The 18,478-nt window shown below is 51.9% G+C and overlaps 1 protein-coding gene across 3 annotated transcripts in view; it reads right to left on the reverse strand.

The window, feature by feature from the left end:
- Positions 1-18,478, reverse strand: part of ITPK1 (inositol-tetrakisphosphate 1-kinase) — a 155,033-nt gene that overhangs the window by 62,017 nt on the left and 74,538 nt on the right. For all 3 annotated transcript variants that reach the window (XM_019745416.3, XM_074327020.2, XM_074327024.2), the window contains one exon: positions 3,390-3,515. In XM_019745416.3, coding sequence (XP_019600975.1) covers positions 3,390-3,515 — 126 coding nt within the window. The remainder of the gene's footprint in view (positions 1-3,389; positions 3,516-18,478) is intronic.

Here is an 18,478-nt window from a genome sequence, read left to right on the forward strand (position 1 = left end):
GTTCCCCAATAAAGTCCTATTCCCCTTCCCCAATAAAATCTTAAAAAAAAAAAAAAAAAAAAAAAAATGCGGAAAGGCCAGCTTTGCAAACCCAAGCCCTGGGCGTTGCTTCCCACCTCTGAAACCGACTTTCCTCAGCCTCTGCCCTCCCTATGCCCCTCCTAAGCCAATGCCTCCTTGCTAATGTCTCAAAAATATTATCACAGGAATCTGAAAACAACATGTGATCAAGGTCAAGTGTCAGTCCACCTGGTCTGGCCCTGGACTTGACTCTCCTATCTTAGGCAGAACAGAGTGACAGGTCGACGGTGCCTGGGGGAAAGACAGCCTGCGGGCTGCTGACCCGGCCTCTTCCCTGTCCCTCACCAGGCGACCCTTGGTCCTTCTCTACACCAGCCCCCGCCTGTCTCCTCTATTCCTGGGGCCTCTGGAAAGTGCAGCCTGTCACCCTTTTCCCCAAAGGATTGTTCTTTTCACAAAGGAGGAAACGTCCTAGCCTTATCAGATATCCGGCTTCATGCAGAACAGACTGCAGTGAAAATTTATCCCAGAAATCCCAAGGCTGGAAGGTTATCCTGAGGTCACTTCAGTCAGCTGAGGACTGGCTTGGGGAGGTGTGCCTTGGGTGGGACAGACTCCAGGGACCCAGCCAAGACCTCCGTGGGAAAAGCACCCAGTGGCTGAAACCCTTACAAGATATGATCAAAAAATACAGTGAATGTTTACGGTGAAAATTTATTATAGTAAAAGACATACTGCCATTAATCCCCCTCAAAATGCATCCCCTCACCTCAAACACATATCCCATAGCTCTTGCCACTTTCTGAAGCAGTTCTGGAAGTCCTCTTTCATGAGTGTCTTTAGTTGCACTGTCATGGCTGCCTCCATGTCCTGAATCAATTCAAAATGTTTACCTTTCATGGTCATTTTGACTTTGGGGAAGAGCCAGAAGTCGCAAGGTATCAAATCAGATGAGTAAGGTGGATGAGGACACATCGTAATGTTTTTATTTGACAGAAATTGCTGTACCAAAAGCGATGTGTGACACGGAGCCTTTCCGTTGTGATCAGAAAATACGGTGAAGGCTGCTGCCGAATGCCATCCAACAGAAAGGCAGGGATCTTCAATATGGGAAGTGGCACGTCCTACCTTAGTAACAGTGTGTGACAGATTTCAATTTGTTCTGTGCAGTCAGTCGGGTGTGAGCTATGGTTGAGAGAAGGTGTGTTTTAAAGTGTGCCGTAAATTATCCTCCATCATGACAACACTCCGTGTCACACATCATTTCTGGTACGTCAATTTCTGTCAAATAAAATCATTACAGTGTGTCCTCATCCACCTTATTTACCAGATCTGGCACCGTGCAACTTCTGGCTCTTCCCTAAGTCAAAATGATTCAGGACATCGAGGCAGCCACGACAGCACAACTAAAGACACTCACAGAAGATGACTTCTAGAGCTGCTTCCGAAAGTGGCAAGAACGATGGGATAAGTGTGTTCGAAGCGAGGGGGAGTATTTTAAGTTGGACTAATGGCAATGTGTCTTTCACTATAACAAATTTTTAAAATTTAAACATTCACCATATTCTTTGATCACACCTCGTATGCTATACGTCCCCATATCCCCCTGGCATGTTCTCTCTGTGACCTTTTCTGTCAAGACCAGGAACACAGGGGACCTCGTTCCTCTTTACTGTTCAGTGATCACCTGCCCTGCGCTGTGAGGGGTGTGTGTGTGTGTGTGTGTGTGTGTGTGTGTGTGTGTGTGTGTTTGGGGGGAGGAGGGCATTGCAGTCACGGAGGGTAGTTGTTCCCTAAGTTCCAGGGCACAGGGCTGGCTGGGGGCTGTAGTCCTTTATCTCAGAGGATAGTAGGAACATAAGCAATGATGGTGGCCATACCAGAAGTCATCAGAGCAGGAGCAACTGGAAGCACTCGGCAAACATTAGGCACTTTAATGTACCAGAACACTACTCCTCAAAGCAATGTGCCCACCCTGAAAAGTAGGAACAATCAGCATGCCCATTTTACAGAAGAGGAAGCTAAGGCTGAGGGAGGTCATGTGATCAAATGGCATCGACCTCCTACTAACTACTCACTGGGGCCAGAGCACTGTGTGAAGCACTTTATGTGCATTGTGTCCCTTATTCCTCCCAACGTTGTGTGAGGATTTCCCGGCACTAACATCATTTTTACAGTAAGAAAACCGAGGCTAGGTGAGGTCACAGAGGAGCCCGAACACGCCTCTTTCCCTATGGCTTCCAGCCGTCGGGAGACACTCAGGCTGCTGGCAAGGCAAAGGTGCTGGAGGGCACCACACGGGGACAGCACACCCTCCTCCAGGCAGAGGACCACAAACAGGCCTTAAGTGCATTTGGGGCCACGTACACGCAGAAGCGGGAATCAGTGGCAGAGTCCGCAGGAGGGGAGAGCCACGGTGGAGAAAGGGAGGCTGAGGTCACAGTCCCTGAACACAGGGGAGGAAAAAAAGGTTGTCAGAAGGAGGGCTAGCTACTGTGTGGCACTGACAGTCCCCTTTGTCCTGATCAAGAAAGACGGGAGGTCAGGTCTCTAATTATCACACCCTGAAAAGTGCTGGCTCAAGCGTCCGCTCCCACGAGGGAGGCCCTCTATTTCAGTTGCATTTTCACTGATAATATGATCTTGTTTTTCATGACCATGGAGCCACTTTCCAGGGGAATGAGTCACATTCTTGTCCACAACAGAGAAAACACAGGGCAAGTAGGTGGTGGCAAAGGCCACGCCTCCCAAGGGGGCAGGAGGGTCACCATGGGGTCATGACCCAGGCCGCGGGGGAAATGGGGCCCACAGAGGGGGGGGGGGGGTCGAAGTAATGAGCACAGACAAGGGTTCTCCACTGAGGCAGGACTCGGGGGCCCAATGTAGCTGTTCCAAGTCAAAAGACCTCAAGTGCCCCTTTCTGCCAGCATGGCAAGAGGTTCCAGCCCTTGTGCCAAGTCAGAACCACTGGCTGTGGCTGTGTGTGTGCATGTGTGTGTGCACGTGTGCGCGTGTGTGCATGTGTGTGTGCATGTGTGCAGGTGTGTGTGTGTGTGCGCATGTGTGCACGTGTGTGCAGGTGTGTGTGTGTGTGTGTGTGTGTGTGTGTGTGTGTGTGTGTGTGCACGCGCTGAGGATGTGGGCCCACATCTGGACTCGGCAGTGCCCTGAGGAGTAAATCATGTCTGTACAGGTAGAGGGCGGGGTGTGCCAAGCATGCCCTGGTTCAATCCCATTTCACACCCAACGAGATGGAGGCCCTGGCAGGGCGGTGCCTGGCCTGGCAGAGCCACTGCTGTGGAGGGCACTGCCAGAAACACACAGAGCCATTCCCGGGCCTTCCCTCCTCACCGCCCTCACTCACTCACCTGGAACCTGTGCACCAGCTCCAGGGACTGGCTGTCGTTCTGGTCGGCTTCGAGGATGACATCGGTCAGCTTGTGGATGATGACATCCAGGGGGCCCTGCTCCTCGATTGGCTGGCTAAGGTTCAGCTGTGAGGGGGGCGGACACAGAGAAGAACTTCAGCACCTGTGCCACTGTCCCATTCTATCCCCCCCCCCCCCCCCGCGCATGTCCCTGGAGCACTGAGAGAGGGAGCAGGACAACTGGCACTCATGGGACATAGACAGGACACACGAGATGAGCCCGCTAAGATCCTACAACTCCATCAGATCAGACCCCGTGTTTGTACCTCTTTGTCCCCAAGCCCTTGGGGTACAGAAGACACATACACGAAATCAAGGTGACCAAGTACCTACAGGGCAGGCGAGCACTGCTGTGAAATCACTTTACAGAGAAAGCATTTACTGAACACATATGTCCAACAACATACATTTTTCAAGAAAGGAAAGCAGGGCTCAATGAGGTGAAGTCACACGGCCAGATCTGTACTGAGATCCAAGAGGACACTCCGCAAACCACACAAAAGTCTCAGCAAAGCTATGAGCTCCATGAACTTGGGAGCTGCTGCTTTGAGAGGCCAGCAGCTTGTACCTCACACTGAAGTTGGGGCTTATGACACTGAAACAGTGAAGGAGCAAGGGCTGCCTGGGATCGGTGAGGCATCGTTCACTCTGCTCCACTAGCAACGAACGTGTTTATTTTTTCAAGAGCATAAGGTTAGGAAGCTCAGGCCCGCGGGAGCCAGAGCTGCTGGCTGGCAGCCGGCATCACCTGACCCCCAGGCAGGAGCACCTGCCAACAGTCGGGGCAGCCTGACCCCACGCTTCCTGACCCGCCAGGTGTCTGCCGGCCGGCACGCGGCCACCACCACCTGCAAGGCCAGGTCTTTTGGAGGCAGCAGGCGCCAGCCTGGCACCTGGCTGACCCCCCAGATGGCCTCAATAGAGGCCAGATGAGGCCACCAGCCCCACCCCCAAGTGGGACTCCCTCTGGGATTCAAGGCTGACTGGTTCAAAGTTGTTAGTAAAGAAATCACAATGACAGCTACGAACAACAGCTCTAGGAGGCACCATGCTAAAAAGTTAGCGTGCATTTTTTTCATTTTATTTTCCAACCAAGCGATGAGAAGCGATTTCACAGATGAGGAGGATGGATGGAGAACAGAGACTTCGGAAACCGGCCGAGGGTCTCGTGGTGAGAAAGCGGTGGAGATGGAATGCAAACCCAGATATGAAACTCTGCTTGTTATTTAGTGCCCCCATCCTGATGCCCATGCCCTGGGAAGCTGTCCTCTAGAGCCACAACCACCTGCCTGTCCTGTGGCTTTTGACGGAATGTGGCCAACTGGCGGCGCCAGCAGAAGATGGGAGAGAGCAGGAGAGAAGTCAGGGAGTTTGCTAACCGTCCACACTCCCCCGCCACACTACTGGCAGCAGCCAGTCCCCCTCTCCCAGGCCACTGCTGTTTCTAGGGCTCCCGTACCACCCTCTCTTTGTCGCCTTAGGCCTGGGGTGGCGACAGCTCGCCACTCCCGGGTACCTCACCACCTGCTGCTGGCTCCTGTGACCCTGCCCAGACCTTGTCGTCTTCCTTATTTAAACTCTTTTTCAGTTAAACCTTCAGAATGTACCAGCTCTTTCCTGCTGATAGCCTTAACTCCTCTTTTTTGTTGTCTGCCAGGAAAGATGTTAAGGGATTTCCCCTATTAAAAAAATAATAAATCCATGGACCTCACAAATGAAGATTTCCCTTGCCGTGGTGACTAGCCTGTGTGCAAAACAAAACAAAAGACAGACCAGCTGAGAAGGCGACCAGCTCTTCTAGGGCTCCTGGACGGGGAAAGAAAGCAGCACTTGTCCTCACAGCAAGCCCAGGAGCTGGGGATGACATCCCACTTTCAATCCCACTTTCGCAGACCAGGACACCAAAAGCCCAGATGGGGAAATGACCAGGCAAGGCCACACAGCTAGAAAGTGGCCTAGCTGGGGCTTGGACAGACGCCAACCACAACACCCATCGGCTCAGCCCCCCAGCCAGGCAGCCAGGTGCCCTGGGGCTGTGCAAAAGCCCAGCTCATCATCCCCTGTGCCTCAGTATCCCCTTCGATCACAACAGGAAACTGCAAGGGACTTTCTCGTTCTGTTTGTGGATTCGGTATTACATTCCCGTCCAACTCTACTTCCCAGAAAGAAGCAGAATTTGGAAGAAGGTAGAGAAGCCGGTGAGAAATGGTAATACAGGCAAAGAACAGCAAATTCTCAAAAGGTGCCACAGACACAAACCCACTTTTGCTGTACCCTGGGGTTCCACAAACAAGAGGCCAATACTTTCAGACCAAGATAGATGACCAAGAGGAAGAGCGTCAGGCCACACGAGCGGAGCTGGGCAGTGCGTCCTGGGGCTGGGCACAAACTCCATCACCGTCAGCATGCACATCTCCAAAGAGAGCCGTCCAGCTGTCCCGTGGCGTCCCAGTGGGTCTGGGGAAGGAGGTGGCAGAAGAGATGGCCCTGCCTTGTCCTTGCCTGGCATTAGCCAAAGCCCGTAGACCTGACAACCATGGGCTGTTTGGAAAATAAGCTCTCCGTGTTCCTGGCTGCTCCACTGAAGGTAAACAGTTGAATCCTGGAAGCCGGCCACCTTCCTTTGTGTATTTTCCAAGCATTTTTATGCCAGTATAACCCTTCCACGGTAACAGCAACTTGGGACTCACATCAGGCCTGGTCTGGTCCCCGCTCAGCCATCTCTCACTGCTCCATCTTTGCTGAGGCCCTAAGTGGAGCTGTCGGCGTCTCCAAAAGGCTCTCCAGCACAGCTTTCCTCAGGGGGAGACAAGCCTTGATCCCCCTGCTAATGCCTCCTGGGGGCTTCAGTCTCTCCCCGTGGGCTGGGAAGGAGGAGACAGGCTTCTCCGTCAGGAGGGGCCTCAGGCAGGCTCTAGGAGCACCATGGGGAGCAAGCTGGCCCCTGAGAACCCAGGAAACCTCAGGAGGGTCCTGCAGAGGGCCTGGGGGGGGGGACACCATAAGGGGACCCTCAGGGAGGATGCCCCAGAGGAGGGACGTTTAAAGGGAGACACACCTCAAAGGAGGGGACCGTTGGGAGGGAATGGGGGTGGGGCGACACACCTCAGAGTCTTTATTTCCCAGATGGGGTGGGAATAGGGGCTCAGGCGGAAGTGAACTCACTCAATTGTGTCATTTTGTTTTTCTGACCACTCTGCCCCCAGGAAAAGGAACTTTCCCGGGGACTTGCTGTTCTATTCCATGGGAGGGGTCTAACTGGTCCCCCTCAGTGAGTAACAAGGTGTCTCAATGAAAGGGCCGCCCGCTGTGGCCAGCAGAGGTCTGCGGGAACCTCGCTTCCAAGTCACGCCATTCTGGGCGGCCAATGCTGGATGCTGTCTGTGCAGCGCTCAGAGCACAGAAACCAGAGAAACAAGGGCCCACTGTTCCCTCAGCAGCTAAGCAGCAAGGCTGACTAGAGGTGGGGGAGGGCCGGGAGGAGCTGAAACAAAGGCCTGCAAACCCCATCGGCCCCCAAAGTCACCTCTAACTTTGAAATGGGCAACCCAACGATGCCCAGGCCAGCAGCCAAGGCAAGCCAGGTTGTGACTCTCGTCCCCACCACCTGGTGAAGGGAGGACAGGCAGAGCAGATGCCTGGAAACCCATCGCAGCTCAGCTGCTTCTGGGCTGGAGCAGGCTGGGTTATGATACAGAGAGACTTGGTCAGGGTCCAGTGCTGTGCCTCAGTTTCCCCGTTCACACAGGGAGGATGCTGTTAGGTTTCCCGTGCCCCCACAGCACCATTTTGGTGCGTTAGAACATTCCGTTTACAGATGTGACACAGGGTGGACATTCGGCCCACGCAGGGCTCTGAGCTCAGGACAACGCTTCTGCTTGCCCCCTCAGTAACTGGACAAGCACCTCCGGGGTGCCGGGCAGGGACAGCCCTGCCCTCTCCTCTCAGGCAGCCGTGTGAGCATGTCTGTTCACTCTGGAAGCAGACTCAGGCAAGGGACACGGCCACATGCTGTGCCAGATCCTACAGGATGATGTGCCCTCTGCCTGGAACATCCCCCTCCCACTCCATCCCCCAGCGACCCTGTCCATACACTGAGCCCTCACTTGTTTTTCAAGTCCCAACTCAAAAGTTCAATCCTTTTTCAGACTTCTCAACTCACCCCACCCCAAGCAGGAAGAATCAGGAGCTCCCTGGTCTCCCCCATATCCCCAGGATCCTTTGCATACCCCCCCCAAGATTGTACCATAACTTCAGATTATAAAGTTATTTCTTTAATGCTGACTCCTATACAAGACCTTGGGAACCCCAACGACCAGGGCTGAAGCCTGGCATTCCCAGGACCTAGAACACAGGCCCCCAAGGTGAGACTTGGCAAATGTGTGTTAAATGCAACGGATGCTTTAAAGAACAAAGTGAACCTTGCAGACCAACTAGAAGGGAGGTTCTGCGAAGCGGGGTGACCTTCTTGCTCCGCGGGTTAGAAACAGCCTCCTGGAGGAGGAGGTGTCTAGGCCAAGCCATGGAGGATGGAGAGGGACGAATGGGACCTCCAGAGATGGGTGGGGAAGGAAGGTGTGATCCAGGGAGAGGGGCGGCTGCAGGGACACAGAATTTGTCGGCATCACGTACACCTTGTATTTGTCAATTCCAAATGGCTTGGGTGCCGCAGACTACCACCTCTGCAGAAAAGGGCTTGTCCTATAGCACTGACCCCAGACTGGCATCTGGGCACGGGTGGCCCGTGACGGCCCCTCTCTCATGCCTCCTCTGCAGGCAGGCGGCAGAGGACCCGACAGAAGATGCCAAGGCCTTAGGGAGCCAGACACCTTCCATGAGCGGGCTTCTGTGTGGTACGAACAACTCCTACATCTTCAGTGTGTTAAGCCAGAACTTGGGTGGTGTATGCAATAGCTGTTAGCCCACTGTGGCTAACACCGTCCCCAAAGGGGAGAAGGGGGTGGGGCGAGGCAAGGGTGAGCAGCGATGAGATCAGAGGCAGAGGGTCCCCGAGGCTGTACTTCCAGCTCTCCCTTCCCTCTCAAACTTCCACACGGCTCCCTGACATGCTCAATAACCAGCTAGATATCAAAGAAACGGAAAACCATCCCTGGGGCTTCTCAGAGAGCCTGGGGACTCAGGAAAACTGACTCCCACCCCCACGTCGGGGGCTGCTCATCCTCTCTGGATGAAAAAGCAAAGTATCACGTGACTGCAGAGGCCACGGGCTGCTGGAAACAATCTACACCTCCCTGAACAGCCCAACGGGCTGCAACTGTCTTCCCGGCTCTGAAGGCTGCAAGAGAAGCCAGTGTGGGAGTCAGGCAGGTGTAGCCCGGCCTGTGTGGTCTCCACTCTCTCAGTTTCAATCCTACTAGCACTAGTGCTCACCTCTTGCACACTCGCTCTGTGCCGGGCTCTGTTCTCAACACTTTACACACGTTAACTCATTCAATTCTCACAACAGCTTGACATGGGGACCCAGGAGAGAGGCACAAGGGTTAAATAACCTGCCATGGTCTCAGGGCTTGAAATCTACTCTTAACAAGATCCAGCCAACGAGTACAGTTGTCAAATAACCAGCCCTTGGAATTTCCTGGGTGATGGGAGCGGCTTTTGTTCTATCTAGTGAGGCAAAGTTTGGTGGGCTCCTGGATGGGGACTGGTCACCAGAAAGACCAAGCCATGATCAGAAGGTTTCAGTCCCACCCCCATTCTCCAGGAAGGGGACAGGGGCTGGAAATTGAGTTCACTGACGGATCATGCCTATGTGATGAAACCACCATAAAAATCCCAAAGGTACAGGGTTCGGGGAACTTCTGGTTTGGGAAACACATGGAGGTAAGCGGCTCGCTGCGAGAGAGCACGGACGCTCTGCACCCTGTCCCACATTCTCATACCCTTTTCTAATAAACTGGTAAACAGTAAGTGAACTGTTAGTTTCCTGAGTTCTGTGAGCCGCTCTAGCAAATTAATCGAACCGGAGGAAACCCTCCCGTTTTCAGCTGGTTGCTCAGAAGTTCCAGTAATGATCTGGACTTGAGATTGGCAGGGGGCTGGGGGAGGCAGTGTTGTGGGACTGAGCCTTTAACCTGTGGCATCTAATGTGGCATCTAACGCTAGCTCCAGGTAGGTAGTGTCAGAATTGCATTACACTGTGGGACACCCAGCTGGCATCACAGAATTGCCTGGTATGAGAAAAACTCCCACATCTCTGGTGTCAGAAGTGTTGAGTGTGTGAAAGTGAGTGTAAAGGAGAAACACACGAGGTATGTTTTTCCTACTTAATCATGCACTCGATCAACGTCAGCTATTCTATTTCCTTATTCTTACCATTCACATTACTGACCAGCGGAAATGTCCCTGACTTCTGTCAGTAAGAGCTCAAGTACAGGCCCGAATTTGAGTTTTGCAAAGCTCGGCCACTTGTACTGGCTCATATTAGACTCCTCGAAGTGTTTATTGCCACAATAAAATTCACTGTCGTTGTTAATGATGATTAACATTTATAAAACTCTCACTGGGCCACACACTAAGCTAACAAGCGCTTAGCGCATGAGGGGCAGATGAAGACACTGAGTCACAGGGAGGCTGAGGAACTTTTCCAAGGTCATAGTTACAGCTGCGTGGGAACCCAGGTCTCTCTCCTGCCAATGCCAGACAATTAATCTCTAGACCGAAAGGTGTCCTGGGTGCCTGGGGCTTTCCTTCCATCCCCTTTCCTCAATTCACACCCCGGAGTGGTGTGTTTTCAGCTGTGACTTCAAATGGAAGTCACGAGATCAGAAGTTTGGTCTCAACCAAGGTCCAGACCAAACAGCTCAGATTAAGGCAAGTGGCATAGGTCTGATTTATTCTCTGCACTCTCCACAGATCTGAGGATCGGGGACAGACCTGCCACCTCCAATGTTTAAAGGCTTCGCCACACAGAAGCAGGTCTCTCTTGAAGGAAAAGTTGGGTCTGGCACCTCATGGACGGGCTTCAACAGGGAGCCTGGCCTCGGAGAATGCAGCATCATCGTGTGCTTTTCGGTGGGGCTGGTTTCAAAAGATGGCTTAGGGAAAGCAGGCGGAAGGCCTTTCCCTGGCAAGTGCAACTCTCACTACCAAGGGACCTCAAAGTGACCCTCTGAGAGGTCAGGAGCTAGAGGTCACGTGTGGCTGGCCCCCCTCCCCCCGCAGCCGCTGCCCCAGGCAGGGAAGGGGAGCTGTCACCAATGCTCCTTCACTCAATTCCCCAATTTCTTAGTAACCGGTGTCCAATTACCGGGTTAATGAGAAGAAACAGCAATCTGGGCGGAAGAGTAGATAACCTTTCTCCCCTGGAGGATAAGGGGCCAAGTGGACTAAATGGTCTCACGATGAAGGTACTTTGCAGCTCCCAAGTTCTGGAAACTTGCAAGCTGAATTTATTTCAAAGAGCCAGAGAAGTTACACCCACTCAGCAAGTACGGCTCCTTAAGAACAGGCTTCACCCTGAATTCTCAAGAGCTAAGAAAGCCCTGGCCTGTGTCCAGTCCTAGGGAGCCAGATTCAAGAGCAGATTAAAAGGATAAACACGTCCGTGCCCCTTGACCTAGTAAGCCCACTCCTGGGATGCTGGGACTAAGGAAAAAATCAACAGGCAGAAACCACTCCCGACCCAGAGAGATTCACTAAGGCCATATAAACAAAGGAGAAGACGCAGAGTACACATCCCAAAACGGGGGCCTGGCTAAGCCATGACGGGCACATCCACACCAGGGGATATTAAAGAGCTACTGGGATGACCCAAAGCGGTCCAGCAGAGACAGGCGTGGGTGCATATATCACAACCATGTGACACCATATCTGACACCATGTGGACAACGCTGGAAAGGAAATGCTAACCTAAAAGTGGGAGGATTCTGGGCATAGTAGTCATTACGGGTATAGCAGCACCTTTCAGGACACATGGCGGGGCTGTACTTCCTGATTCCCTTGCTACTGAGTGTGATCACGTGACTAGTTCTGGCCAATGAGCTGTGAGAGACGGTGAAACATGTCACTTCCCTCATACCTAGTGTCCCCACAGCTTTTCCTTCTCCCATGTGTTTAAATGAAGGAAGTGAGGACGGGAAAGGGGTGGGGGAGGAGAGCAAATGAAAGCAAATGGACCCCAGCAGGTAACTTAACAGGATGGGGCTGGGTGTGTTTTCTTTTTCAGTGATAATTTAGTATTAGGATGAAATAGGACGACAGGAATTTATCTCATCCCTTAGGATCAGAAGGCAGACATCTTGAAGAGAGCTAAACCATCACCGTGGCTGCTTTCCAGCACCCCGGAAAAGCCTGTCCAAAAGACCCCTCAATCTGCCAGATGAGTCCCTCCACCCTGGGAGGCTTGGCCACATGGGCTGCTTCCAACCTGATACTGTTCACAGCAGTGCCTGCGGCCGGAGTCAGGGCGCCGGAAACCAAACGCTCCTGCCATGTGCCGGGCAGCAGTCCGGGCCCGTCCTGAGTGGAAAACACAAACCACAGGCTCAAAAGAAGAAAGAAAAGGAACGTGGAAAGGGCTGGCACTCTAGACCCGCACAGAGAAGCGAATCAAAGGTCACGGAACAAAAGCTGTCTGGACTGGATATGTGTATGGGGGTGTCCCCCGCTTGGTAATATCCTGTCCCCAGGCTAGGAGGAAACCCACAGAGTCCTCCTGCCCTCGGCACCCCCTTTTCCGCGCAGACCAGTTCTCCTCTTCCACAGGCACAGTGCTGCCCCTCCCCAGGCAGAAAGGTGCGGAGGGCAGGGCAGACTCTCCAGCCCTGGGGAAGGCACCTCCCTCCCCTCCGTAAGCCTGTTTCATCACCTGCAGCGTGAGGGCAAAGAGACATCCTTCCTGTAGTCATCACCAGCATGCAGCGAGGGAGGGGACAGGCACGAGGTCCCCATGTGAACTGAGCCATGCACGCCGCACAGATGTCAGCAATTAGGACTGTATTCCTTATGTGAGGCTGAATTTTCTCGAGCTTCAGTGTAAAGCCTCTCTCGCTCTGTTTGGCTCTCCGCCAACACGACCCTAATAATCACCTCCACCAGCACCACCGGGATGTGTAGGACGCCCAGATGTCCTGCTGAGCACATTTCGTGCCTTATTTCATCTAATCCACATAACGTCCCTGGGAGGCACAGGTGGTTGTTGCCATTTCAGAGCTGAGGCAGGAAGATTCTGGGAGGCAAAACTGGGGGTGGGGGGATATATAAACAGTAAGCTGGGGAGACGGGTCCCCACACACAAACCCCCAGGTCCCTCTGACTCCAGGACAGGCGTTCCTCGGCCCTTTGCTTTCTTTGGGGCAGCCACCCTTCCCTGAGGTGACAGGAGAGGGGCTGGGACGGCTCGGTGTGGTCTGAGAATTGGTCTAAAGGTCTGCTCCCACCCAGGGCAGAGGCAGGCGTCGGCCTGGGAGCACCACAGCCACAGGGTCGCCTCCAGTGCAGTCTTGCCCACGGCTCCAGGGGAAGGCGGTTCTGAAATCCCAGCTGAGGAGCCCAAAGTTTTCAACCAGAACGCCACCTTCCGAGAATAACTGTGTGGGGAAGTGCCGCGTAGCACGCTGAGGCCCTGGACTCTGGGTCTTTCCGTCCTGCTTGCTGCCAGCGCAGCAGCCCACTGTCAGCTCAGCTGGAGCTCCCTGAGCTGAGGGCCCTGACACCGCACCCCCACCCAGCAAGCCCAGCAGGAACAAGGGCTTTGGGAAGCACAGGCACCCAGAGCGTGCGGTGCTAACAGCTGCTAAACATCTCCCACTTTGCCGTCTTTTCTCTTGGCTAATGGTGGCTTTGCCAAGCAGAAAACCTTTACTTTTCTACATTTCCAATGTATCATGTTCTGATTTTTTGTTTCTTCACTCCCAAGATTATTTTTTTAATTATCCAACTCCAAGTATTTCTATGTTTTGCATTTTTATAATTAAGTCTTTGCTCCATCTGGAATTTATTTTGGTGGAAGATAAGAGGTATGTTTCTCTGTATATTTTTTTCCAGATGGGTTCTTAAGTGTCCCAAGGCTATTTATTAATAATCCATCTTTTATCCACTGTTTCCAAATGCCACCACTTTCATATGTTAACTCCCATATTTATTTTGCTTTTTTTTTTTTTTGAACTTTCCATTAATTTGTTCGGTCTTGCACCAATACCACATGGCTTTTGTTTTTGTTTTTTTCCCTACATTGTTTTCATGACAGTAGCTGTATGATATGGTTTAATACCTAGAAAAGCTAGTTCTCTCTCCTAATTCTTCTTTTTCAGAATCTTCCTGACAGTCACACTCATTTATTTTTTCTACGTGCCTTTTAGAATAGGACTGGGAGTGGGGATGAGTTATACTTAAGAGACAATTTGGGGAAAGCTTATGGTTTGATTTTGATATTGAATCTTCCTAATCAAGAACATGGTATATTATATTGGCAGCTCATATCAGAAATGGCTAACTTTTTCACACATGAATCCCTCCTACAAATTGATAAGAAAAAGACAACACAACAGAAATAAAAATACGTTCAGATATAAACACAGAAAAAGAAATAAAAATGGCTCCAAACATATATATTAGAAAATGCTCAATGTCACACATAAGACAAAAGCAAGTTATGACTACATTAAGATACCAGTTTTCGTATACCAGATTGGCTGTAATGTGAGAAAGCGATAAAACACCATGTCAGCCAGGCTGTGGGGAAACAGACACTCAAACACATGGCTGGGGGCGGGGGGGTGGATGCAAATTCCCAAATTCGAATCATCTCAACAGGAAGCAAGTCGGTAATATCCATCTTGATTTTAAATCACACATTCTCTAGTTCAGCAGCTCCACTTCTGGGAACTGATCTCAGCTGAACTCGCATGTACGTAGAAGTACAAGGACAGCCATCGCTAAGAATTGCTGTTGCATCTGCTGTGCACCGCCTCACAGCGAAAGGAGGGCGGGAGGGCGGGAGGAAGGCAGGAGAACAGGAAGGAAGGAAAGAAAAGTCCGTCAAGAGGGACTGACTAGCTCACCCACGGTAACCCCCTAAGGAACATCACACGGCCATAAAAAAGAACGGGGAAGTGTTGTCTATACTGATAAGGAGAGAGGTAAGGAGCAAGGTACACTGAGTGCAGAATGCTATCGCATGTACAGGGAGGAAAACGCTTTTACACACACATTTCCTTAGGACAGCGTATCTTAGATGTTCACAAAAAACGGCTCCAAGTGGTGGCCTCCAGGAAGGAAAGGCAGGGGTGTGGGGACCCGGTGAGAGGAGCACCGTGTGTGTGTGCTTCTGAATTTCCAGCCAGTGCGATGCATGAATTACACAGATGTTTAAGGTACCAGACGAGCATAAAGAGCCCATGTTTGAAGTCAGATAGACCCGGATGCAAATCCAGCCCATATCTAACATACACTGAGCCCTGCTGTATGCCAGGCCCTGCTCTAAGCATCTAACACACACTCTCATTAGCCATCACAACCACCCTGTGAGGCAGGACAATTAGGACTCCTGCAAAAGTTCCAAGTGGCCTCGGGCATAAGCTGCAGACACTCTGAGCCTCGCAGGGTAAGCAAGTCAAGGGAGCCTCTGGGCCACAGAGCAAGCCAGGACACGCCAGCCCAGGGGATGGGCTGCATGACGCAGACGCCCCAGTGCAGGCCATGCACCTTGCAGAGAGGCCTGGGGGCTTTACAGGCATCTGTGTTCTCAGCCAAGCCAGCAGGCCACGACCCCTGGGGGATAGAGACCCCAGGGCTCCAGCCACAGCTAAGACAAAGGGAGGAGCCACCACCTCTCAGGTGCAGGCACGCGTCCTGAGGGCCCCTGCCTCTGGGTGTCTGTATATAGACAAGCATAGTGCAGGGTGGGAGAGTCACCAGACACTGACCTCAGGGACGCAGGTGCATGGAAGAGGAAAGAAAGCGCAGGGACAACAGTCCCCAGGGACAGGCACCTGCTCACCAATTCTGAGCTAAAAACCCTGAGCTGCGACAAGGTATGGACCTCCATCTGAGCTCTCAGCCAGATGAGTTCTAAGGCCACCGCGCTGTTCCAGGAACCCCTGTTCCTGGTTTTCACCTTTGTCCCTGCACTTCCTAGAGGATTTGAGATCGAGCACTGACAGGCCTGGATCCCCACTCCTTTCCTAGATGGTAAACTTGAAGTTGGTACGCAGTGCATGCCATATCCTCCACCCGACCCACCCGGTCTCACACAAACCACGTGCTCGGCCACATGGAGACGGGTGTGAGACGAGAGCACCCTGCAGGCTAAAGGGCTGAATATTTGCAGTTAGCAGAAACTAACTGGAGAATGTGCAAAACTCAAACAAGGTGAGGGTGGCCAGTTAGCTCAGTGGGTTAGAGCGTGGCGCTGGTAGCACCAAGCTTGCGGGTTTAATCCCTGCATGGGCCACGTGAGCTGTGCCCTCCTTAAAAAAAATAATAAAATAAAAAATAAAAATAAAACGAGATGAGATGTGTCCCATCTGACAAACTCTCAAAACATTAAGAATGCAGTAATACTAGGTTGATGCAAAAGTAATTGCAGCCAGATGGCTCAGTGGGTTAGAGTGCGAGCTCTTAACAAGGTTGCCGGTTCAATTCCCACATGGGATGGTGGGCTGTGCGCCCTGCAACTAAGGTTGAAAACGGCAACTGAACTTGGAGCTGAGCTGCGCCCTCCATAACTAGATTGAAGGACAACGACTTGGAGCTGATGGGCCCTGGAGAAACACACTGTTCCCCAATATTCCCCAATTAAAAAAAAAAAAAAAACGCAATTACTTTTGCACCAACCTAATAGCAGGCCTTGCTATTACTTGTCATTTAAATCCAGTCAAGATTTCAGTGACAGAAACTGCAACTGCTTCACGTATCATACACAAAAGACTGTCCTTTATTCTGTTCTTGTTTTCTCTAAATCTCGGTTGGTGTGGGTGGTAATGGGGGTGACAAGAGTTACCTGCTTCATAGGACTTGGTTTTCAGTCATTCGTTCATTCATTCATTCACTCATTCCTGTAAGTGAACAGTTTGTGCCTGGCACTGCTTAAGCACTAAAGACACGACAGTGGAAAAGATGGATGGCACAGTCCCTGTTCTTGGGACCTTATACTCTAGTGGGGGATGATGGACAATAATCAAATAAAGAAAATAAGTTCGGGTGACCATCAAGCATCACAACATCAATAAAATCAGTGCAGAGGGCATGATGGGAAGGACGGGCGGGGGCAAGAATCAGAAAATACCTATTATGGGTGGAGCTGTGCTCCCCCAAAACATGACATGGAAGTCCGAACCCCCAGGCCCTAAGAATGTGACCTTATTTGGGAATAGGGTCATTGCAGAGGTAATTAGTTAAGATGAGGTCACAATGGAGTAGGGTGGTTCCTTAATCTCTATAAAAAAATTTCCCCTTTTATGACATCAGTCGGACACACACACGCACTCAGGGAGAATGTCATGTGAAGATGAAGGCAGAGATCAGGGTCACGCATCTACAAGCCACGGGGCACTAAAGCTGACCAGCAACACCAGGCCCTGGGGGAGAACAGCAGGGGCCCCTCCCAGCCTCAGAAGGAGTCCGCCCTGCTGACACCTGCATCTCGGACTTCCGGCCTCCAGAGCTGTGAGAGAATCAACTTCTGTTGTGTAAGCTGCCCAACTGGAAAATCTGTCATGGCAGCCCAGGGAACTAATACAAGGCCTCCCTAAGGAAGCACCATCTGAGCTGAGACCTGAACGAGGAGGACGCTGAACAATCTGGGGGAAGAGAGTTCCAAGGAATGGGGAAAGCCAGTGCAGGACCCCCCCACCGGAGGCAGCCTTTAGTGGGCCTCGGGGGAGGGAGACACGGTGATAAGGCAGGTGTGCCAAGCCTCCCAGGGCAGGCTCAGGAGTTGGGAATGTGTTCCCGGCCACTGGAGGGCGTCGGGCAGGGAGTCATGCTTCCGGTCCCTTTGAAGAGACCCCTCTGGAAGCTAACGCACGTGAGGCATCAACATCCTGCCTAGTATACGCTGTCAACACATAATACTTGGCAGTTGTCATTTTTATGGCCCCACGGAACAGGGGGCGTAGGAAAGAACTTGAAAAGGATGATGCCTAGAAGAGAGCAGGAGGTGGTGGCTCAGGGCCTGGCACTGACACTGTGTGACTTGGGGCCATCAAGTTCTTTGTCTGTAACCTGGGATCTAGTCTGTAACATGAGGGCTACAGACCCATCTGAGGGCCCCCAGGACTGGCGCCGAGAGCTCCTGGTCTGAGACCAGCCGCCCACTCCCAGCTGGGATGCCCACTTCCTGTCCCAAATCTGCCTTCCTTCTTCCCCGCCCCGCCCTGGCTCCCGGCCCTGGATACTTTTTTCTGCTGACAACGGAAAACATATCTCAATGTTTCCTTTATCTCTAGTTTGCTCCTAGAATGGCAACTGGCAGTCCAGGCCACAAGCATTGTCCAAGCCAAAAATACGTCCTCTGTGCATCCTCTTTAACAATAAGGAAGGGAAACTTTTGAGTCAAATTTCTACAAAGCCTGCATAGATGATGTGTTAAGCCCCAAAGCCAGTACTCTTTCTATATTCATTTATTTCCCATCCAAAGAGAGCGCTCCCTGGGGCAGTTTCCAAGCTGGTGTTTGATACAATGTTAGTGAAGGAGTTTTTGAAAAAAATCAGACATATTCCACGGGAAAAACAAAACAGAAAAGTTCATTACTCAAAGTCCCTTGAAAAAGCGCTGGATTGTGTCAAGTTGAAACAGGCGTCTTTAGTGAAGGACTTCTCAGGTACTGGGGCTCATATGCGCTGGAGATGGACGACGGGGGAAGAAGCTCATGCTGAAACCCTTTCCGAACTCACCTGGGAGAAACCTAGAGAATAATGCCACGTCACAGAAATTTAGACACTTGATGGAATCGGCATGCGAAAGCCTAGAATATGCGTCTGACCCACCTTTGCCCGCGATGGGAGGAAGCGCCCAGGGACTGGGCACACAGCCCACCCAGCAGGGCAGCTCGGTACCCTTGGGTACC

The sequence above is a fragment of the Rhinolophus sinicus genome, chromosome 3, assembly GCF_057876585.1.
Source record: "Rhinolophus sinicus isolate RSI-liver-muscle chromosome 3, RSI-T2T, whole genome shotgun sequence".
Taxonomy (NCBI): domain Eukaryota; kingdom Metazoa; phylum Chordata; class Mammalia; order Chiroptera; family Rhinolophidae; genus Rhinolophus; species Rhinolophus sinicus.